Source organism: Oncorhynchus mykiss, chromosome 17 (genome assembly GCF_013265735.2).
Source record: "Oncorhynchus mykiss isolate Arlee chromosome 17, USDA_OmykA_1.1, whole genome shotgun sequence".
NCBI lineage: Eukaryota > Metazoa > Chordata > Actinopteri > Salmoniformes > Salmonidae > Oncorhynchus > Oncorhynchus mykiss.
The window spans coordinates 20,329,629-20,354,502 of NC_048581.1; the positions used below are offsets into that span (position 1 = coordinate 20,329,629).

At 44.1% G+C, this 24,874-nt stretch overlaps 1 protein-coding gene across 1 annotated transcript; it reads left to right on the plus strand.

Annotated features, from left to right (window-relative positions):
• Nucleotides 1-11: 11 nt before the first annotated feature.
• Nucleotides 12-24,501, plus strand: LOC110485635 (low-density lipoprotein receptor). Its single transcript, XM_036949274.1, has 17 exons — nt 12-361; nt 10,859-10,984; nt 11,175-11,297; nt 11,937-12,314; nt 12,765-12,887; nt 13,024-13,146; nt 13,504-13,626; nt 13,831-13,959; nt 14,315-14,486; nt 14,600-14,827; nt 15,146-15,264; nt 15,527-15,666; nt 18,731-18,872; nt 18,987-19,139; nt 19,461-19,736; nt 20,464-20,627; nt 20,963-24,501. Exons 1-17 carry the CDS (start codon nt 283-285, stop codon nt 20,996-20,998), a joined length of 2,634 nt encoding a protein of 877 aa, XP_036805169.1. The 5' UTR covers nt 12-282; the 3' UTR covers nt 20,999-24,501.
• The last annotated feature ends 373 nt before the right edge of the window (nt 24,502-24,874 follow it).

Below are 24,874 nucleotides of genomic sequence, written 5' to 3' on the forward strand. Positions count from 1 at the left end.
ATAGTCAGAAGTGACTCAAAAAAATCAAATATTTCTCCCTGGCACTAGACCTAGACACAGGCGCACAGTAAATCTTCTCTATATACCCAAACAACAGTCATTCGTTTATCCCAGTTTGTTTTAGCTGTGACTGCAACATCCACAAATATATAGAAGCATCTCTCAGTTGAGTTGAACTAGTGCTGTTCAGTAGGCTAGCTGTCAAACATTTTGCGTGCCGGGTGGTCGATATTAGACCAAGAAGAAACACTTCGAATTGCGTGGAAGCCCAAAGGATAAAAGATGCTACCGACTCGTGTGGGAATCACCGGGGTGACAGCATGTTGCCTGGTGTTACTTTCCCACTGTTTTGCTCCTACAGGTAAGGATGTGAAGTCAATTGTATCATGCAAGATGCTTATGATGCGTATTTTTGGGGATGACTCCGGCTGAGTGCAGAGCGGGTTTTGCCCTTAGGATTCTCTGGTCTAAACGATCTGACATGGAATTTGACATCTTTAAATTACTTATAACATGACATAGTTGTCAATTGCCTATATTTCAGTGATCTTTTTATTTTATGTCTGACATGGAATTGCAAATGCAACCGTGCTCCTTACATAGAATAAATGGCTAAATTGACATTTTCTGAATTAATTTCTGTTTTGGTGCTTACAATACCAGTCGAATGTTCAATTAAACCAATGTTTATACCCTCGTGTCCTAGGCTGAACTAATAGTGGGTTTAGTGCGCTGGAAGGGGGCATGTTCTTGACATTGAGAGTCAAGCGCTAACAGATTTTCAAGACATTTTCCTTTTCAAAGGCGATTAAAGATGAACTTAACCTATAATTTTCGTTGACAATATGTTTATCTATAAAAGTTCAAATTTATCTATTTCGTCCGTATGAACGGAAGCTACGCTCGGGAAGTCGATTGGCTGTTCTTCAAATAGTATGTAGCCGCGAGCCAATCCGAATGAGAAATAGGCTCGTCACATCCGGTAGGTCCATATGTCAAAGCTGTCTGGTTTTACCTGTGGGCTTGACGTGTTGGAGGAAAAAGACGATTGTCACCGAGAAAGGGCGCGGCAAAAGGGCGTCTAGCCCAGCTTCTATACCGTGTGGCAAGAGGTTATTTAGCCCAGCTTCTGTGCCATATATGGAGGAAATAGAACTTGGTTTTATTTTACACCTGAAGGATAGACTATTTTGCTACAAAATTCTGATTGTTGCAGACCTTCTTGATCACTAATTTTATGCATTTGTAGGTTAGATGTAGCTTAATGTCAAAATACATTCTCAATTGGCATTTAAAATCATAGCTTTTGTCATCAACAATGAAATGTAATAGGCTTATTAATAGATGCATGTTATGAGGATATGTTTATCACCTCAAGCAAAGTCTGCTTCCTTCTTTAGATGTCTTGATATGATAAAAATCCACCAACTTCCTTCACCTTTACTTCTGTGGCCCCCAACCAGCAACCCACAGTAGGAACTAAACACACTATCACACAACTCACATGTCCATTAACTTATTTGCTAACATTATTACAATGTATTACATTGTATTGTATTGCAATGCATTAACAGCAGTCGAGGCAAATTCCTTATTGGTTTCAGTAGGTAGGCTAAGGGTGAACTTACCGGCCTCTAGGTTAATATTGTGTTGTGTATTAGTCTAGTTGTGGCTCCATTCTGCCACCCCGTTCTACTGTTATCCCTCAATCTTTAAGGTTGCATCCCAAATGGCAACATATTTCCTTTAAAGTGCACTACTTTTGACCAGAGCCCTATGGGACGATGCCATTTGCGATGCAGACTAACTCCTGCTCCCAGGGATTTGAAGATTAGAACTTCCATCCAATGTTTATAGTTCAAGGTATTCATTAATGTAGCGATTAAATCTGCTGCTGACATGTGCAGTGTGTGTGTGTGTGTGTGTGTGTGTGGGGCCCCCAACAGTAGGTCAGCTGTTACTGTATGTGTGGGGCCCCAGCAGTACTGTAGGTCTGCTATTACTGTATGTGTGGGGCCCCAGCAGTACTGTAGGTCTGCTGTTACTGTATGTGTGGGGCCCCAGCAGTACTGTAGGTCTGCTATTACTGTATATGTGGGACCTCAGCAGTACTGTAGGTCTGCTGTTACTGTATATATGGGGCCCCAACAGTAGATCTGCCGTTACTGTATGTGTGGAGCCCCAACAGTAGGTCTGCCGTTACTGTATGTGTGGGGCCCCAACAGTAGGTCTGCCGTTACTGTATGTGTGGGGCCCCAACAGTAGGTCTGCCGTTACTGTATGTGTGGGGCCCCAGCAGTAGGTCTAGTGTTACTGTATGTGTGGGGCCCCAGCAGTAGGTCTGCTGTTACTGTATGTGTGGGGCGCCAGCAGTAGGTCTGCCGTTACTGTATATGTGGGGCCCCAACAGTAGGTCTGCCGTTACTGTATGTGTGGAGCCCCAACAGTAGGTCTGCCGTTACTGTATGTGTGGAGCCCCAACAGTAGGTCTGCCGTTACTGTATGTGTGGGGCCCCAGCAGTAGGTCTGCTGTTACTGTATGTGTGGAGCCCCAACAGTAGGTCTGCCGTTACTGTATGTGTGGAGCCCCAACAGTAGGTCTGCCGTTACTGTATGTGTGGGGCCCCAACAGTAGGTCTGCCGTTACTGTATGTGTGGAGCCCCAACAGTAGGTCTGCTGTTACTGTATATGTGGGGCCCCAACAGTAGGTCTGCTGTTACTGTATGTGTGGAGCCCCAAGGGGCTGTATTAGTTGACACCATGGAGAATAATGGGAAAATCCCTGTAGAGTTGCATCAGTGGTTCTAGAATAGAATAGATTCTAGAATAATCCCCATATGAATCATGCAGCCCCAAGAGCATCTGATAGGCATCGCATGATGTACATTCTCCTAACACACCAGATCTCTCAATCAGTCACCAGTGGCATGCAAAAACACCCTTAATAACCTCACAATGAAGGTCCAAGTGGAATTGGATGAACTAGTATAAACCAAGTGCAGTTAGATTAACTAGTATAAACCAAGTGCAGTTAGATTAACTAGTATAAGCCGAATGCAGTTGGATGAACGAGTTTAAACCAAAAATGCAGTTATCTGAACTAGTACAGACTGAGTTCTGTTGGTTTAGCATCTTGACAGATGACCATCAGTGCACATGTCATCTAGTTCTAAATTAATCTGTGGCTATGGAAAGACCAAGCCCTGACCTTTGGCAAGACTTGTGTTTACATACAAACACTTTTCTCGCCGTGGGTGTGTGTTTGCCAAAACAAGCAGAAATGCATAGGCAAACTAACTTAAAAGAAACAAGCCTGTCACACACAATGACAAGGGCGTTGATGAGGACTCCAATATTAGCCTCAACTTTGACCTATATGGACCGTCCTCCTGTTGTCATCCAGTGTAGCCTTTCATACACTTCAACTAAAGCTGCAGAGACGGTTGGTGTTGCTGCTAAACAATAGTCTTTTCAGCTCTAGTTTTACATTGACATTCTAGTAATTTAGCAGACCCTCTTGTCCAGAGTGACTTACAGTTGGATTCATTCATCTTAAGATAGCTAGGTGGGACAACCACAAATCTCAGTCATAGTAAGTACGTTTTTCTTCAATAAAAGGAGCTATCAGCAAAGTCAGAGCTAGTAAGGCGGAGGAGTTACGTGTTGTTGGATTACTTAAGATACTCTTTGAAGAGGTAGGGTTTCAGATGGTTTTCTGAAGATGGGCAGGGACTCTGATGTCCTAGCTTCAGGGGGAAGATGGTTCCACCACTGGGGTGTTAGGACAGAGAAGAGCTTTGACTGGGCTGAGGGGGAGCTGCCCTCCTGTAGGGGTGGGAGGGCCAAGAGACCAGAGGTGGCAGAACGGAGTACTCGGGTTGGGGTGTAGGGTTTGCGCCTAGCCTGAAGGTAGGGAGGGGCAGTTCCTCTTGCTGCTCCGTAGGAAAGTACCATGGTCTTGTAGTGGATGCGAGCGTCGACTGGAAGCCAGTGTGGAGTGGACTGGAAGTTAGTGTGGAGTGGACTGGAAGTCAGTGTGGAGTGGACTGGAAGCCAGTGTGGAGTGGACTGGAAGCCAGTGTGGAGTGGACTGGAAGCCAGTGTGGAGTGGACTGGAAGCCAGTGTGGAGTGGACTGGAAGCCAGTGTGGAGTGGATTGGAAGCCAGTGTGGAGTGGACTGGAAGCCAGTGTGGAGTGGACTGGAAGTCAGTGTGGAGTGGACTGGAAGCCAGTGTGGAGTGGACTGGAAGCCAGTGTGGAGTGGACTGGAAGCCAGTGTGGAGTGTGCGGAGGAGAAGGGGTGACATGGGAGAACTTGAGAAGGTTGAACACCAGGCAGGCTGCAGCTTTCCAGTTCAAATATATAACAGGTTACATGGAGGACATTTGGGGCTATTGGAAAGTCCATTGCAGACTAGGGGCTGGTGTTTAGTGAGCACGTTCTTTCTCTTCCATCTGTAGCATCAGTGTTGAAGGACCTTACATGGTCAAGTTGTCATCAAGCAGGCAGGCAGTGTTTATTAATAGAACCTGATGGAGATTGGGAGGTGGGGACTCTCTCTATAAAATGTTTCTCACTCTCTTTTTCTCTCTCTCTCTTTTCTCCCGCTCTCTCTTTCTGTCCCTCTAACTTCCTCTCTTTTTCTCTCTCCTTCACTGTCTCTTTCTATCTCTCTCGCTCTGCCTCTCCTCGCTCAGCAGCACGGCTAGATCAAGGTGATTTCCGTTGTATGTAGGAAACCATATGAAGGTCTATTCAGGTCGTGGTGTAACTTGGTCATGATGCTAACCTTTTGAAGACAGTAGGCGTACATTACAAGAAGTGAGCTCAGTCTGTCTGCCAATAGGGCTTCCTGTATTTAACAGTGAGCCAGCAGCAGTGGATAGGTCCTTACGGGAAATTGGCCGCATCCAACAAGCACCTAACTACATTAAGGCCCTGTCCGGATGGCAGCTGTGGTCAGCTGTGTGTCTCTGCTAAAGGTGTGCGGGTCAGCTGTTTATTCACCAACACCCGCCCGCAATTGCTAATAAGCCATCCACAACCGCCAGATCCATTGTAATTCTGAGGCCCACACCCAACCCTAACCCACACAAAATGGAAAATGCCCTATAAGCTACAGTCAAAGACGGCAGAAGATTTTTTGACATCAGTTTGACCAGTTGTAAGGAAAAAGAAAGCTGTGAAAATGACCGGACCCAACGTGTTTCTGATAAAATGTGCATCGAAGCCCAACTGAAATCTTATGTCGTTCAAATCAAATCAAAGTTTATTTGTCACGTGCGCCGAATACAACAGATGTAGACCTTACAGTGAAATTCTAACTTACAGGCTCTAACCAACAGTGCAAAAAAGGTATTAGGTGAACAATGGGTAGATGAAGAAATAAAACAACAGTAAAAAGACAGTGAAAAACAGTGGCGAGGCTACATACAGTGGCGAGGCGAGGCTATAAAAGTAGCGAGGCTACATACAGTGGCGAGGCTATAAAAGTAGCGAGGCTACATACAGTAGTGAGGCTATAAAAGTAGCGAGGCTACATACAGACACCGGTTAGTCAGGCTGATTGAGGTAGTATGTACATGTAGAAATGGTTAAAGTGACTATGCATATATGATGAACAGAGAGTAACAGTAGCATAAAAGAGGGGTTGGCGGGTGGCAGGACACAATGCAGATAGACAGCCCGGTTAGCCAATGTGCGGGAGCACTGGTTAGTCGGGCCAATTGAGGTAGTATGTACATATGTACATGAATGTATAGTTAAAGTGACTGTGCATATATGATAAACAGAGAGTAGCAGCAGTGTAAAGGAGGGGGGGCACACAATGCAAATAGTCTGGGTAGCCATTTGATTACCTGTTCAGGAGTCAAAAAATATTGAAATACTATCAGATTGTATGATAAGGACAGCACCTCTACAGACGGTATCTAACGGAGCAATGCATTCTCAACAAATCATATGTCTCCACTCCTGTTCCCAAGTCTAAGTTTAGCCTACATTTGGTTTATAATTTACCTGCAAGAAAGGCTACATTCTGCAGGAGTTATTATTAAGGCTGTGTGAGAGGTTATAGACCTACAGTCAGTGTCCAGATTTCAGTTTCCATTTAACCCATCTGAACAGTAGGCTACAGTTCCTGTGACATAGGCCTATTTTAAGTCCCGTCTTGTGACGGTCAAATGTGTATAGTGTCTCACAATCACACAGAACATAGCCAGCACTGCTATCCTCCTCTTTCACCACATCTTTCCCAAACATTTATTTTCAGGCCCTCCCTTCTCTTCATTTTCAACTCTCCTTTTGCAGCTTTTGTCTTATTGAATGAAATTTCAACCATGTCCGTAACTTTTTCTGCCTGATTCCCGAAAGCATTTGGCGATTGGCTGTGTAGGCTATTTGGAGTGCAGCTAGGCCCGAAAGCTTAGCCTTCTGCACTAATGCCAGATAGCCTACAATAATAAAATAAGAAGCCCAAGAAGCCTGTTGATAGAAATTGCACTAGAATTATACATTGATGGATATTTTGAAGGTATTGTTTCTCTTTATTTAACCTGCCTGCCACACACATCCTCCAATATTTAATGACCATGAACCCGTCTGCCCCGCGGATATAACTGTGGGACTGCGGGTTATGAGTCAACCCCCTCATCACTAGTCTCTGCCTCGCTCTGTCTATTAGTCTCTGCCTCACTCTGTCTATTTGTCTCTGCCTCGCTCCGTCTATTTGTCTCTCCCTCTCCTCCCCCGTGGGTCAAATTGCGTGGGGATGGCATCAGGCATAGGAAGGAGAATGCAAATCAGGTGACTTGCCGGTAATTCCATTTGCAAGACAGACATGCGGGCGGGCGGACAGACATGCGGGCGGGCGGACAGACATGCGGGCGGGCAGGCAGGCAGAGACACCTAAGAATGTGCTGATTGGTGAATAAGGAAGGTTGCTTATAATGGCTTTTTGGTTCTTAGAATCTGCGATTATTATGCAACAGTTTACAGGCTGCAAGCAGAGCTAGTTTGAATGTGATCTGTTGTAACTAATGAAAAGTACCCTGCTGGTAAAACTGTGTAGATTTGTTAAAGTAACGTTAAACTCGAAATACAACAGGATTTCCCCACTCACTTTGTCTGAAGTTGATTCCCCAAGACAATTATTTTCTGGAGTAATTGTGAAGAAAACCAATGCAATACAATACAACTATTATCCCTCAAGGAAACGCGTCAGAGAAATCACCCCATATTTGTTATCTTGATTTAGTTTAGTCACAACCTCAAAGACAAATGAAATGCCCATATGGTGACTCACTGCACATACAGTAACCGTACAGACAGTAGGCGGACTGCATTAAGTGGGCCCATAAGGAAGTTAAGTAGACAGGAACCAAACTTCTATTTTATGATTGTTTGTTTAATAATAATTAACTGTAACCTGAACAGTGTGACACAAACAAACTTCCTCCGTCTTCTGTGCTTAGTTACTACGCCAAGTGCATGGCTTAGTTATCGACCAATGATGCGCACGACACGCCCACAAATACACTCTGACTTCACGACACGCCCACAAATACACTCTGACGTCACGACACGCCCACAAATACACTGACGTCACGGCACGCACACAAATACACTCTGACGTCACGACACGCACACAAATACACTCTGACGTCACGACACGCACACAAATACACTCTGACATCACGACACGCACACAAATACACTCTGACGTCACGACACGCCCACAAATACACTCTGACATCACGACACGCACACAAATACACTCTGACATCACGACACACACACAAATACACTCTGACATCACGACACGCACACAAATACACTGACATCACGACACGCACACAAATACACTCTGACATCACGACACGCCCACAAATACACTCTGACGTCACGACACGCCCACAAATACACTGACGTCACGACACGCCCACAAATACACTCTGACGTCACGACACGCCCACACTGGGAGAGAGGGCTATGTATAGCTACGGCGTGGCCCAACCTTTCCAGCCAGATGGTTTTGGGTTCAAACGTAAGCTAGACTTGGCCTCTGTCGTTGATAACGTCTCACATTCAAAGCTAGTCAATGGAAAGAGGTTTCCATTCAGAACTGCTGGGCTTTTTTTTTTTAAATGTAAGATAAATGACTTACAACATCCTGGGAAAATAACTCTCACCCACTGCATTTCAATTAGAGACTAAGTTGAATACAGTACAAGTCCTCTATTACCCAATGTATATCTAATCGTATAGGCTACAAAGAGAGAGTGCAGTACAGTATCTTGGGAAGGGAGATTTGTGACCCAGAGAGAGAATAGTAGACATAGTTGTGACGTACAGTCTAACATACTGTACACACAGATGCCTTTTGAGTGAGTACAGTGGGCTATGCTGCTGGAGGTTGAGCGTCTTGTGACCTAGAGAGAGAATGGTAGAGAGAACACAGTATGCAACTTGAGAGGCTTGTGACCCATTTGTAGATGATGGGACAGAAGATTAGCAGGAGAGAAAATTAAAACACAGACAGAGAAATAGGGGAGAGAGGAGATGAGAGGGGAGAGACAGAGAGAGAAAGGGGGAGGGGAGACAGAGAGGATCATGGAAAGAGAGAGAGAGAGGCAGAGTGCGTGTCGGGGCCAAGTAACGTCTCCGTTTTCACTTGAGAGTATAAGTCTCAGGGCGGGCTAACAGTCAGCCGGCCTCGTAAATGTATCACCACTCTCTCCAAGAACAGCTGGAATAGGATGGGGGGGAAACTATTCCTGGAACCTCCACATCTGGTAGTGTGTGTGTGGGGGGGGACCGTGTGTGTGGGACTGTGTGTGTGTGTGGGACTGTGTGTGTGTGTGGGACTGTGTGTGTGTGTGGGACTGTGTGTGTGTGGGACTGTGTGTGTGTGTGTGTGTGTGTGTGGGACTGTGTGTGTGTGGGGGACTGTGTGTGTGTGTGTGTGTGTGTGTGTGTGTGTGTGGGACTGTGTGTGTGTGAGGGACTGTGTGTGTGTGTGTGAGGGACTGTGTGTGTGTGTGGGGGGGACTGTGTGTGTGTGGGACTGTGTGTGTGTTGGGTTCACTGGAAACAGCCACAGTCTTGGCGGTTACAGTGCCTGTGTAATTAAGCATTTGAGGCGAGGGGTTCAGCAGTCGTTTTTTTCCATGAAAAGCCCTGATTGATCAAGTCAGGCCAACATTTCTCAATACAAGATCGTCTTATGATATTACAGTCCCACATCTCTACAGGAAGATGTGAGCATTGGTGACATCACATGCCAATAGACGGAGCAAGCAACCTCTATCTTCTGAATCTACTTCACTAACTCTCTGTGTAGCAACCGACTTTACGACTTGAGTCATGCTGGTGTAGCCGCGGTTACTACTACAAGTGTCAACATTTGACAGCTTGAGTTCAGAAGATTCCTGGTGTTGTGTCCGGTTGTGCCCCACCTCCCCCTGTTGCTCTCACTAGTGCTCTTGTTATGAGTATTTTGAGGAATGTTCCTCAAGGGCCAATCAGCAGCGGGTGGTGTGATTATGACTCCTCCCCCCTTCCATTGTCTTAAAGAGACAGCCTCAGGCTCTGACTCATACTCTGTTGCCTCAGACACAGTGGAATTTGACAGTGGAGGGAGATAATCTGATTTAGTGACCGAGACCTTGCAGAATATTGAAGGCTCCATGCTAGCTTTACCTGATGGCTCTCACTTCCTTGTTGAAGACAACTTCACTTTGATTGGTCAGATGAGTTCAATGAGGTTGTGACCTCAGCAACCCAAAATAAACTGGGCCGTTTTGGGGTTAAATCTCATTTCACTGCTGAATAGGCTAGTCAAACAGTAACGTGGTATTCATTCATAGGCCTACTGGCAGAAACTATAAGTGAGGAAAAAAATGTATTTCCTTGCTCAAGTCTGTACAGTAGGTCTATAAGTTGTTTAACTTTCCCTTACCGGATGCTGTATATGTGGGCCAATGGTGTGTGCGTGTGAGTTGACACTTGTGTGTGTTCTGTTTCGGCAACATCTTGTCCTACACTAATTTCCTTCATTTGAAGGTTTACATGAGAAACGCACAAACAGTAGTTGCCAAGCAACAGTCTTGAGTGCATAACAAAATGGCCGTCAAGTTCTCACTGTCTGCTGAAAGACCATGAGATACAGTAGCTCCAGTGTGTGAACGATAAGAGATAAGTCTCTCCCATGGGGAAACTCCTTCACTTCCTGTTTAGAAATGCTCCATATTGTAGTCTTTTTTTAACCTAAAATCCTGTTCCTTTATCTTTGGACTCTCACTACTGTAGTTCTTATCACACATAATTGCTGGTCCCAGAGGGGCACTACAAAACATTGTAGAGGATGTGTTCTTCTCACCAACAACTAGATATAATCCCAATCTTAATGGCCGTCAGATGACTGCCCTCTGTTGTCAGCGAGCGTTGTTGAACATGAACTAACCGAGGGAAGTTACTTAGTTAAATGTTAGTTAACATTCGTCACTACTACAGACCTATTCTATCCTCTGCGTGAGCCTAATGTTATGTGGTACTAGTGTCGCATGACAGAAAATATGTATAATTAATTATTGCCCTGTATTGTAAAAAGTTACTGAATCTGTATCAAATACACTGTTAAACTGTCTACCTTGTATATTATATTTGTACTACCTTGTGTATATTTTAGGCCGACATTGTAAATAAGAATTTGTTCTTGACTGACTTGCCTAGTTAAATAAAGGTTAAATAAATAAAACCATTTGTTTTTTAAATTACACTAGTATAGATCTATAAAAGATGAAATGTGTCCTGTCTGTCAATCATTTACAGTTATCCTGGGTTTTTCTTCCCCTAGATGCTGCGTATACATGTGGGACAAGTCAGTTCAGGTGTGGCAACGGGAAATGTATCACCAGCCGGTGGGTGTGTGACGGAGGTGATGACTGTGGTGACGGAACTGACGAGCTGCCAGCCGCCTGCGGTGAGTAACTGACTCTTCCTCCTCTTTTACTCTTCTTCTCTCTCCTCTTTCTTTTCATACTCTTCTTCCTCATCCTTCGTCCTCTTCTTCCTCATCCTCGTCCTCCTCCTCTTCAGATAAGATAGAACTGATAAGATGTGTCACACAGACTCTAATGTCTCTATCTGTTCATGTCTCTCTATGTCTCCAGAGGCTAAGACCTGCCTGCCCACTGAGTTCAGCTGCGGAGGCCCACTGAACAAGTGTATCTCCGGAACGTGGCACTGTGATGGCAAAGCTGACTGTGACAATGGAGCTGATGAGAAGAGCTGTGGTAAGATAACAGTACGGATGTAGGATCTTAATTTGATCACCCTGTTGCAGGAGAACTTTCCTGCCACGCAGAACATTTAACATTTGTAGTGTGTTTGAAGTTTAAGAAGGCTTATGAAGTTCGTAAATTTCCACTTTGAAATTTGACTCAAAATGTCCATTAATTATAATCCACGTAATAATTCACATTTCCGGTTGCTGCAGGATTATTTTCCTTCTGAAGCAAACTGTCTCAAATTAAGATCCTACATATTTACATTCACTAGTCTAGTCCAATAGTGTATATGCTGTAGCCAACTCTTCTATCGTTGTCATACCTGATTACACTGCAGTCATCACCATACTGAAGACAAACTGTTCTGTTCAACACTGATTACCTCTGTAGTTAGTGCATGATGATGTGATAAGACTCCAGTTTGTAATCACTAACTGGTACTATCACCACATGACTCTGGTCCTTGTGTCTACTCTGCACCCATTGAACCCTTAGACAAAAACCTCTCATTCTTTTAGTGACAAAAACATTATTTACAGATATAATAACATCCTAAAGGCACAATAGAGTACAAATACTGTCACCCAGTTCCAAACCTTCCATATCCCTAACCCTCTAGCCCTCGCTCTCCCTTCCTCTCTCCAGCCGCAAAGAACTGCACCGACAACGAGTTCCGCTGCTCCAACGGTCAGTGCATCGCCGTCTCCTTCGTGTGCGACAAGGACAACGACTGTTCCGATGGTTCTGACGAGACTTCCTGTCCCACCGCCACCTGCGGTCCCAACGCCTTCCAGTGTAACAACACTGTGTGTGTCCCGCGTCTCTGGGCCTGCGACGGTGACGCCGATTGTGCCGATGGTTCAGACGAGTGGCCCCAGAACTGTGGCGGGAGGGACACCAAACCGACAACAAAGCCCTGTGGGCCACATGAATTCCACTGTGGGAGTGGGGAGTGTATCCACAGGAGTTGGAGCTGTGATGGAGGCAAGGACTGTCAGGATAATTCAGATGAAACCAACTGCAGTGAGTGGAAGGGTTTTTGACAATATTCAACTCTGCTTCTGTCCTTTCTCTCTGAAACATTTTTTTTTCCAAAGACAGAAATATGCTTATTTAGTTAAGCGTTTACAAAAACAAAATGTTCATCTTCCAAGATATACTGTATGAACAGAACTAAGGGACTCTTAAGAGAAAATCCCAATCACTCTTTCTTTATGTGTCCATCTGTCTTGTTGTATTGTTTATCAAATCAAATCAAATTTATTTATATAGCCCTTCGTACATCAGTTGATATCTCAAAGTGCTGTACAGAAACCCAGCCTAAAACCCCAAACAGCAAGCAATGCAGGTGTAGAAGCACGGTGGCTAGGAAAAACTCCCTAGAAAGCCCAAAACCTAGGAAGAAACGTAGTGAGGAATCTAAGGAATCTAACCTTATCTAACCTCTCTCTCTCTGTCTCTCTCTCTCGGTAGGTCGGCCCACTTGCCAGCCAGATGAGTTTCAGTGTAATGATGGCTCCTGTATCCATGGTAGCCGTCAGTGTGACCGCCAGTTTGACTGCAGGGATCTGAGTGATGAGATTGACTGCAAGAGCGGTGAGGCTCAGCCCTAATGGACACACACACACACACACACACACACACACACACACACACACACACACACACACACAGTCCCTATAGCTGTACTACATGTCTAATAATATTCTCCTCTTTCTTATTCTCCCCCCAGTGGATGCGTGTGAGGGCCCGAATAACTTCAGGTGTAAGAGTGGGGAGTGCATCACCGTGGACAAGGTGTGCAACAGGCAGAAAGACTGCCGAGACATGTCCGACGAACCTATCAGGGAGTGTGGTGAGTTGGAACCGTAGAGATATTCTGCGTCCCAAATGGCACCCTAATCCCTGTTTCGCCCACTACTTTTGACCCTGGGCCCATAGGGAACTCCCTTTACACCCACATACCATTCAGTGGAAAACAGAGGCGAGAGACCACATCCCAGCTAGGGAAATATGATGGAGACAGCTAGCCAAGTGGTTCAGGCCAGTCTGGTCTGGCCAAACTAGTTAGTGGTTGTAAAGAGTGAGGTGACTGGTTTAGTCTTGCCTAAGGGAAAAGGCTGTCATCATGGACATTGAGGATGATGGTTGTTCCTTATAGTTTTCTAGATAGATATATTTCTTCTAACTGATTTCCGGTCTGATTCTGCAGGCAACAACGAGTGTTTGACCAATAACGGCGGTTGCTCTCACACCTGTACCGACCTGAAGATTGGCTTCAATTGCTCCTGTCCTGCTGGGTACAGTCTGGGGAAGGACAACAGGAAATGTGAAGGTGTGTGGAAATAAATGTTAATATGGCACTGAGGCTCTGAACTCAGATCAGAAGATTGCAATGACTGAGCTCTAAGTCACTATAGTGACGAGTGCCGGATAAGATGGCAGGACATTGGATTTGGATCAAATCACACTATGAATTGCCACAGCTGACCCCTGACCCTATCTTCTGACCTCTAACCCTGTTTTCCTCCTCCTGTAGACATTGATGAGTGTGCTGACCCAGACACCTGTACCCAGATCTGTGTGAACATCCTGGGAAGTTACAAGTGTGAGTGTGAGGAGGGCTATGAACTGGACCCCAAGACCAAGACCTGCAAGGCTGCCACAGGTACGTGTGAGATGGAGGGACACACTAGCTAAGCTACATTCCGACAGCCACCCCAGCATACCACTTAGAATGGATGCTTGACAGATTGCTTGCTAGTGTGGATATATGAACAGAGCCTTGGGAGCAATTCTGATATAGTCTGAACGAATCAAAGCAAAGAAGAGGTTTCGGTAGCTTCTCTGAGGCCTCATTATTAAACAACTTTCTAAATGAGATGTAAGTAAAGTGGCAGATTTGAGGCCCACTTTTTTTACTGGAAACGACAACTTTTTAAATGTGATGTAAACAGTTAGGTAAAGTGGCAGACTTGAGGTCGAAATCTAAAACTTTCTAAATCTAATTGTATGTCTTCCAGGTACTGTCCCCTACCTGTTGTTCACCAACCGCCACGAGGTGAGGAAGATGACTCTGGACCGTAGCGAGTACGTCCCTCTCATCCCCAGCCTGAAGAACGTGGTGGCCCTGGACATGGACATGCCTGGACACAAGATCTTCTGGTCTGACCTGTACCACAGGAAGATCTACAGGTGAGGACCTGCTGGGGGAAGGTGTGTGTGTGTGTGTGTGTGTGTGTGTAAACAGACAATATACAGTATTTGTTAGTTAACAAACATCTATTTTGTCCTGCACCCTTCCCCAGCGCCGACATGAACTTGGCAGGGAACTCCTCCCACCACAACGTGGTGATTGACAGCCAGATGGAGGCGCCGGAGTGCCTGGCCGTCGACTGGATTCACGGTAACATCTATTGGACGGACAGTGTGCTCCAGACCATCTCCGTGGCAACCACGGACGGAACACGGCGAAAGACACTGATCAGCGAAGGACTGGAGAAACCAAGAAGCATCGTGGTGGACCCAGCCAATAAGTAAGAAACTTGGGATTTGATTGATTGATTTTATTAACCTTGTTTGGGTCATAGCCTACTGATCTGTTTATCAGTATCATGCTCAATAGGGCGTTGACTGCCAGGAAAACCAAAAAGATAAATCTTCGACAGGATTCTTTTGTTGTCGAACATATTGGAATAATTGAATGAGTGAGGATCTCTTTCGCAACAAGAAACATGGCAGAAGCTCAACGTGTCTGTGTGTGTGTGTGTGATTTTCTCTAAAGACCTCCAGATGTTGTGCTGAAGTGTGTTCGAGGTAGGAGTTTTGACTGACGGTACTGTGTCTGTTTCCAGCTTCATGTACTGGACTGACTGGGGCGACGAGGCCAAGATCGAGAAGAGTGGGCTGAACGGAGCCGACCGCGTCGCCTTGGTAACGGACAACATCAAGTGGCCTAACGGCATCACTCTTGGTAAGAAGAGTCCACTGATTGGACACTGCAATATAGTGATGTGTGATTGGGCACATTGTAATTTGCTGTCTCGCATGATTCTTATACTCGTATACAGAACAGTTGAGATGTTGTGATGTGTTATTGTTGGAAGTTCTATCATTCTGTAGGTGTACATTATTTACATTCAAATAATCTGCCTCGTTATCAGGCGTGGAAGCATTGTTTATAAGTGAATGATTATACAGTTGGATTTCTCTAACGCTCCCTGCCTCTGGAACAGACATGGTTAACCAGCGTCTGTACTGGGTGGACTCTAAGATGCACACCGTCTCCAGCATCGGCGTAAACGGAGAAGGACGACACACACTCATCTACAACGAGGACAAGCTGGCTCACCCCCTCTCTCTCGCCGTCTTCGAGGTAAATAGTGATGGAATGTGGACATTAAGGTCTCCCTAACCTGAGTTCCATCTGGAGTATAGTTATGGAGTTATGGACAGGTCCTAGAGGAATTGTAGGAAGGGAAAGGGAGACTTAACTGAACCAGTAGAGTCCAGTCCATGTGGGCAATGGTTACAATCCAACCTCAGAACCTCCTCTAGATCCCTGGGTCGAGCACCATGGTCTCCCCCCTCTACCCTGGCTGTGGCCCCAGAACCTCCTTTAGGTCCCTGGGTCGAGCACCATGGTCTCCCCCCTCTACCCTGGCTGTGGTCCCAGAACCTCCTTTAGGTCCCTGGGTCGAGCACCATGGTCTCCCCCCTCTACCCTGGCTGTGGTACCAGAACCTCCTTTAGGTCCCTGGGTCGAGCACCATGGTCTCCCCCCCTCTACCCTGGCTGTGGTCCCAGAACCTCCTTTAGGTCCCTGGGTCGAGCACCATGGTCTCCCCCATCCAGCCCACACCAACCTGGCTGTGGTAGCTTTAATTAAAGGGGATTTCCAGGTTGAGTCTTATACACCAGCCCGGTTCATGAGTTTAGCCATGTAGCTAGCCAGCTTTAGCTGTATTACAGAAATCCATCCATGTAGCTGCTGAATGGAGACCAAACTGATCTTACAGTATCCAGGTCATAGGAGGTTAATAAGCCCCATATCTGAAACTGTTGGTTTCCACCAGATACATTAAGTCTTTGTTTGTGGATGGATTTGTAAGTACGCTATGTACTGACTATGATATGCTATGTACTGACTATGTACAGTTGGTTAACATTAAGTACTGTATGTACTGACTATGTACAGTTGGTTAACTTTGTGTACTGTATGTACTGACTATGTACAGTTGGTTAACTTTGTGTACAGTATGTACTGACTATGTACAGTTGGTTAACTTTGTAAGTACTGTATGTACTGACTATGTACAGTTGGTTAACTTTGTACTGTATGTACTGACTATGTACTGACTATGTACAGTTGGTTAACTTTGTGTACTGTATGTACTGACTATGTACAGTTGGTTAACTTTGTGTACTGTATGTACTGACTATGTACAGTTGGTTAACTTTGTGTACTGTATGTACTGACTATGTACAGTTGGTTAACTTTGTGTACAGTATGTACTGACTATGTACAGTTGGTTAACTTTAAGTACTGTATGTACTGACTATGTACAGTTGGTTAACTTTGTACTGTATGTACTGACTATGTACTGACTATGTACAGTTGGTTAACTTTGTGTACTGTATGTACTGACTATGTACAGTTGGTTAACTTTGTGTACTGTATGTACTGACTATGTACAGTTGGTTAACTTTGTGTACTGTATGTACTGACTATGTACAGTTGGTTAACTTTGTGTACAGTATGTACTGACTATGTACAGTTGGTTAACTTTGTAAGTACTGTATGTACTGACTATGTACAGTTGGTTAACTTTGTACTGTATGTACTGACTATGTACTGACTATGTACAGTTGGTTAACTTTAAGTACTGTATGTACTGACTATGCACTGACTATGTACAGTTGGTTAACTTTAAGTACTGTATGTACTGACTATGTACTGACTATGTACAGTTGGTTAACTTTAAGTACTGTATGCACTGACTATGTACAGTTGGTTAACTTTAAGTACTGTATGTACTGACTATGTACTGACTATGTACAGTTGGTTAACTTTGTGTACTGTATGTACTGACTATGTACAGTTGGTTAACTTTGTGTACTGTATGTACTGACTATGTACAGTTGGTTAACTTTGTGTACTGTATGTACTGACTATGTACAGTTGGTTAACTTTGTGTACTGTATGTACTGACTATGTACAGTTGGTTAACTTTAAGTACTGTATGTACTGACTATGTACTGACTATGTACAGTTGGTTAACTTTGTGTACTGTATGTACTGACTATGTACAGTTGGTTAACTTTGTGTACTGTATGTACTGACTATGTACAGTTGGTTAACTTTGTGTACTGTATGTACTGACTATGTACAGTTGGTTAACTTTGTGTACTGTATGTACTGACTATGTACAGTTGGTTAACTTTGTGTACAGTATGTACTGACTATGTACAGTTGGTTAACTTTGTAAGTACTGTATGTACTGACTATGTACAGTTGGTTAACTTTGTACTGTATGTACTGACTATGTACTGACTATGTACAGTTGGTTAACTTTAAGTACTGTATGTACTGACTATGCACTGACTATGTACAGTTGGTTAACTTTAAGTACTGTATGTACTGACTATGTACTGACTATGTACAGTTGGTTAACTTTAAGTACTGTATGTACTGACTATGCACTGACTATGTACAGTTGGTTAACTTTAAGTACTGTATGTACTGACTATGTACTGACTATGTACAGTTGGTTAACTTTGTGTACTGTATGTACTGACTATGTACAGTTGGTTAACTTTGTGTACTGTATGTACTGACTATGTACAGTTGGTTAACTTTGTGTACTGTATGTACTGACTATGTACAGTTGGTTAACTTTGTGTACTGTATGTACTGACTATGTACAGTTGGTTAACTTTAAGTACTGTATGTACTGACTATGTACTGACTATGTACAGTTGGTTAACTTTGTGTACTGTATGTACTGACTATGTACAGTTGGTTAACTTTGTGTACTGTGTGTACTGACTATGTACAGTTGGTTAACTGTGTGTACTGACTATGTACAGTTGGTTAACTTTGTGTACTGTATGTACTGACTATGTACAGTTGGTTAACTTTAAGTACTGTATGTACTGACTATGTACAGTTGGTTAACTTTGTGTACTGTATGTACTGACTATGTACAGTTGGTTAACATTAAGTACTGTATGTACTGACTATGTACTGACTATGTACAGTTGGTTAACTTTGTACTGTATGTACTGACTGTACAGTTGGTTAACTTTAAGTACTGTATGTACTGACTATGTACAGTTGGTTAACTTTGTGTACTGTATGTACTGACTATGTACAGTTGGTTAACCTAGTTTTTCTTCCTGTCTCTCTTTTTTTCTGGTTTCTCTCATTTGTTTCACAGGAGAAAGTATTCTGGACCGACATGGGCGACAGAGCGGTCATGAGCGCCAACCGCCTGACAGGAAATGACATCACTGTACTGGCGGAGGACCTGATGCAGCCAGAGGACATCATTGTATACCACAACCTCAAGCAGCCCATCGGTATGGCAACGCACGCTTTTTAAAAACATAACAAATCTTACATGAATAACTGTAATTAACTTTAAAAGCTGAATCTAACACTCACTCTCACGCTTCTCTCTCTCTCTCCTATAGGAAAGAACTGGTGCACAGACAAAAACTTTGTGAATGGAGGTTGTGAGTTCCTATGTCTACCTGCTCCCCAGATCAACCAACACTCCCCCAAATACACCTGTGCCTGTCCTGATCACATGACCCTCGGCCTGGACATGAGGAAGTGTGTGGCAGGTATGTGTTTTCCTCTGTCGAACCCTATGGAACTTTAGAGGAGAAGGTGCAACTACTGCCTTTTATACCCCTTTCCTGCAGTCAAATGACCAGATCGCCCACCTCATGGGTGGAATGTTATTCATATTTTCATCATTAAAATCAGTTTAAGACCAAATATTTTGTAGTTAAAAGCTAGTTCAAAAGCCAGTGGATGTCAAAGTGTTAGTGTTTATCCTCATACTCACTGTTCATGGTCATTGAACCTTTTCTCAAACTAACTGACACGTTCTTGTGTGTCTAACCTTTGGTGACCTTTAACCCCATCTCTTATCTCAACAGCTCCAACAACTACCGCTCCCTCCACCACTCCCAAAATTGCAGCTCCCATCCCTACCAGGGCCCCAACCAAACAGCCAGCTGGCCCCACTTCCACCACAACTACAACTACCACAACTACCTCCTCCGCCCGCCGGGTCCAGCCTCAGGACCCTGATAGGTCCGCGACCACTCACAGTCCACAGGAAACTGCGGTCACAGGTCAAAGTGGCTATGTTGCCATGCCCAAAGTAGCTGAGGCATCACACCATACTGTGCTCTACATTGTCTTACCTATCAGTGAGTATTTTACCTTGTAGTATCAGCATAATGTCTAGTGCACTGATAAATACAGTAGTACTGTAGTAACCTACTCTCTGTTTATGTATTGACTTACGTGTTGATATACACTGAGTGTACAAAACATTAGGAACACCTGCTCTTTCCATGAGACTGACCAGGTGAACGCTATGATCCCTTATTGATGTTGTGTGTTAAATCCACTTCAATCAGTGTAGATGAAGGGGAGGAGACAAGCCTTGAGACATTTGAGACATGGATTGTCTACGTGTGCCATTCAGAGGGTGAATGGGCAAGACAAATGTTTAAGTGCTTTGAATGGGGTATGGTAGTAGGTGCCAGGTGCACCGGTTTGAGTGTGTCAAGAACTGCAACGCTGCTGGGTTTTTGACTCTCAACCGTTTTCCATGTGTATTAAGAATGATCCACTAACCAAAGGACATCCAGCCAACTTGACACGACTGTGGGAAGCATTAGAGTCAACATGGGCCAGCCTCCCTGTGGAACGCTTTCGACACCTTGTAGGGTCAATGCCCGACAAATTGAGGCTGTTCTGAGGGCAAAGGGGGGTGTAACTCAATATTAGGAAGGTGTTTCTAATGTTTTGTACACTCAGTAAAACACATATCATTGTAAAAGTTAAACTGGCTTTACCTACCATACTTTATCAACAACAACAATTACAACAACAAGAACTGAACTTTGACCCACTATCTCCTCTCTCCAGTGATGATGTGCCTGGTGCTGTTTGGTGCAGTGTTACTATGGAGACACTGGAGGCTGAAGAACACCAACACCATCCACTTTGACAACCCCGTGTACCAGAAGACCACAGAGGACGAGTTGCACATCTGTAGAAACCACAGCCAGGACGGATACACCTACCCACAGGTACTGTCACCTAGCAACCCACCAAGCAACCCAGTCACTGTCTTATTACTTATGTAGACTACACGTGTCACCAGGGTTAGAGTTCATTCCATTTAAATTCTCATACTGTGTTAAGATCAATTCCATTTCGATTAAGTGAAATAATGGGATGAATTGCCCATTGTTTTCCTATGTGGAGTTGCAATCCACTTGACCCCAATCCTGCAGGTGTTCTGCAGTGGCTAATAGAAAGCATGTGACTGTTGATTATGGTATAACCTATGAAATACTGCATGTAGTGGTTTTCAGTGTTGTGTGACTTTGTGTTTATGGTTATTTTCTGTCTCCCCTCACAGAGACAGATGGTGAGCCTGGAAGAAGACCTGGCATGACTAGTAGAAGAAGAAGAACAAGTGGATATGAAGAATTGTATTTAAAGAGAGATTTTTTGTTTGAAAAAGTGACAAACATAAACCGATGGAGGTCATTTTAACCCTAATGCTACTGACACGTCCTTTCCAATCCTATGATGATGACCTCATCTCGATGACCTAAGTTCCTGGCTTCCTGTTCCGAAGATTCCGTTCCGACCTCAACACTGTGCTGCCATCCAAGACGAAGAAGAAGGAAAAAAGAAACTCAGAAAGAATAACTTGGTTGCCATGGAAACCCACCCCCCAAAAAAAGGAATGGAAGAAGAAGAAACATATACAAACGGAATCACACAGAAAATGACTTGGTAGCGTTGTGGTCTCGAACACAACCCTGAAGAGAAAAAAACATCTGGGGGCCATTTTGTCAAACATCGGAAGGACTTGAAAATGAAAGACACAGTAAATGCACAGTTGGACTGTAGTCGTCCGTTCTTTCATAATGTAAGAGTTCTTACCTAGGTGGCCTGGTCCCAAATGTATGTATTTTAGGCTAACTCCTCGTCAGAGAGAATAATAAATGTCTAAGCACATAATGTACAGATTTGGTACCAGGCCAGGTCCTGGACCTCGGCTCTTTGACACAAGGAAGTTCAAAATGACAACCATCTAACACAGCTTCAACTTTGTTTGTTTTTGTTACATATCACTTAGCAGCTCTTTTGTAAATGAGTGTACATTTGGCTACTTACTGTAAAATAGGCAAACTTTTGTTCTAATGTTGCATAAGATTGTGCATAGCACTGTACAGAAGACGTCCTACACTTCCAACCCATTTGATTCTTGAGTTCAGTTGGATCCCACTTCCTTTGTCAGCCCGACGAAAGCACTAGAAAACACAATTAGCACGACATGAAGGATGTGTTGAAGATTGTGGGTTTAAAACAGGATGCAGTCAAAAAGCTGTCTTGTCATATCTTTTGAAGGTCGAAAACGGTACCTAGTGTTTATGGTGTACTTAACAATGGACATTGAGACCTCTGGATGGCCTTACCATCTGACATTGACACATGCACGTGCCTAGTCACTTAGCACCAAACATCACCACATCTTAAAGTGGAGACTTTCCCAGGGGGGACATTGAACTATGGTGTGACACTACTCTGAGCTGAAACGTGTGAGTCGTCGGCCCTACTCTGAGCTGAAACGTGTGAGTTGTCGGCCCTACTCTGAGCTGAAACGTGTGAGTTGTCGGCCCTACTCTGAGCTGAAACGTGTGAGTTGTCGGCCCTACTCTGAGGTGAAACGTGTGAGTTGTCGGCACTACTCTGAGCTGAAACGTGTGAGTTGTCGGCACTAATCAGAGCTGAAACGTGTGAGTTGTCGGCACTAATCAGAGCTGAAACTTTTGAGTTGTCATTGGTCTCTTTACATATTGGTGCCTTTGCCATCATCAATGCAAGCATTTCTATACTCACTCCACTAATGTGTGTAATGTCTAGTGACGTACATGTTCTTACGGTATGTGGTATACAGTGTCTAGAAGAGCCCAAATGCCTTGTGACCTCCTTTCACTACAGTCAACTATAGCTGACATGATAGTTCTCTTGCCTTGGCACGTGCAGCAGACATTGTCTCTTGGTAAATATGATCTTATAGCCCCTGTCAACTGTTGCCTTAGACAAGTTAGTGAGTTGAGTTGTTGCCTTATTGCCTTCGATCTGGTTATGGCTTTACACGCCTTGTGCATTTTCGATATATTCCAATTTGTGCATCAACAAGTTACATCCAAATCAATAAATCGATGAGCATTGTTTTTGTGGCCAATTTTAAAGATGGCAGCTGAAGGCCAGCAGCTGAAGGCTAGTTGAAGACCAGCAGCTGAAGGCTAGTTGAAGGCCAGCAGCTGAAGGCTAGTTGAAGGCCAGCAGCTGAAGGCTAGTTGAAGGCCAGCAGCTGAAGGCTAGTTGAAGGCCAGCAGCTGAAGGCTAGTTGAAGGCCAGCAGCTGAAGGCTAGTTGAAGGCCAGCAGCTGAAGGCTAGTTGAAGGCCAGCAGCTGAAGGCTAGTTGAAGGCCAGCAGCTGAAGGCTAGTTGAAGGCCAGCAGCTGAAGGCTAGTTGAAGGCCAGCAGCTGAAGGCTAGTTGAAGTCCAGCAGCTGAAGGCTAGTTGAAGGCCAGCAGCTGAAGGCTAGTTGAAGACCAGCAGCTGAAGGCTAGTTGAAGTCCAGCAGCTGAAGGCTAGTTGAAGTCCAGCAGCTGAAGGCTAGTTGAAGACCAGCAGCTGAAGGCTAGTTGAAGGCCAGCAGCTGAAGGCTAGTTGAAGGCCAGCAGCTGAAGGCTAGTTGAAGGCCAGCAGCTGAAGGCTAGTTGAAGGCCAGCAGCTGAAGGCTAGTTGAAGGCCAGCAGCTGAAGGCTAGTTGAAGGCCAGCAGCTGAAGGCTAGTTAAAGGCCAGCAGCTGAAGGCTAGTTGAAGGCCAGCAGCTCAAGGCTAGTTGAAGACCAGCAGCTGAAGGCTAGTTGAAGGCCAGCAGCTGAAGGCTAGTTGAAGGCCAGTAGCTGAAGGCTAGTTGAAGACCAGCAGCTGAAGGCTAGTTGAAGGCCAGTAGTTGAATGCTAGTTGAAGGCCAGTAGCTGAAGGCTAGTTGAAGGCCAACTAAAGGCCACTGGTTTATGTCTGTATGCTGCTCACTGTTCTAAAGAGTTAAGCCATGAAGAAAACACCTTCCGTTTGATTTTTTTATTGAGGTGGAAAGCTGACAAAATAAATTATGGTGAATGATGTTGAATGACATCCTGGTATGATATGACGATACTAATTATTATTTTTGAGAATATGTATATAGTTTGTATTGTTTCTGTAAATACTACATCCTCAGTTCGCTGTGGTATCACCCTGTTGATTTTGTACATTTTAAAACGTGACAAATATGTTGTACATATTACAGATTTGTTTTATTTATTTATATATATATATACACACGTATAAATATCTTGATTGTATGTTTAATTTTCCTAAGCTCTCGTGTCTACTGTGAATGGTTACACAGCTGTTAATATTGTCCCATCATCATAACCAACCAACCAATGTTCATTGTCTTGATTCATTATCCATTGAATCATTATCTTGGTTGTGTGAATGACACTGCTGGTTCTGAACAACAGTGTAACGTTCAGATCCATATATAGACATACATCTATGGTTCAGGTGAAGTTGATGTTTGTTCTGTTATATGGTTATGTTTTTATTCACAGCTGATTGAGGATCTTACATTTTATAGACTAAATTGTCCCCGTTGTGCAGTGTTTTATGACCTCAGTTGTGGTGTGTAAAGCACAATGTTGTGTATCACCCTAAGATGTACGAGTCCACAGGACAGAGCACCAACCGCAGCTTGCCTGTTACATGCAAATTGCTCTTCTTGTTGAGTCTTAATTTTCCTGTTCAGAGAATCCAATCTCAAAGTGACCATTGTATAGTTTGTGTTGTGATTATTTTGTTTAATAAAAGATAAATAATGATCAAGTTTTATCTGTCACGGCTCTTTCGTCCCACTGCACAGATACTGTCTTCCTTGTACGGCTGTGTCATCGTTAGAACAAAAAAAACACACAACCTGTACTTAACGTTCTAGCCTCTGAACATACTGTATTACTCATCCCGTTCCTGATAACGGTGGGAAGCCAATCTAATAAGGCTTTTTGATGTAGGCTTTCAGTTCTACTGTTTATTCGGGGCGAAGGCCTAAGCTACAACTTATTTTAGTTCTCGGTCAGTTGTTGTTAATGTTTCATAAAGTTGTTTTTTGTGCTCAGTATTGTATTCAGTCTCTCCGACATCATCTCCTTCCCGTCAGTGTGTTTCACAAAGCCAGTGTAAGTCCAGCTTTTGTTATCACG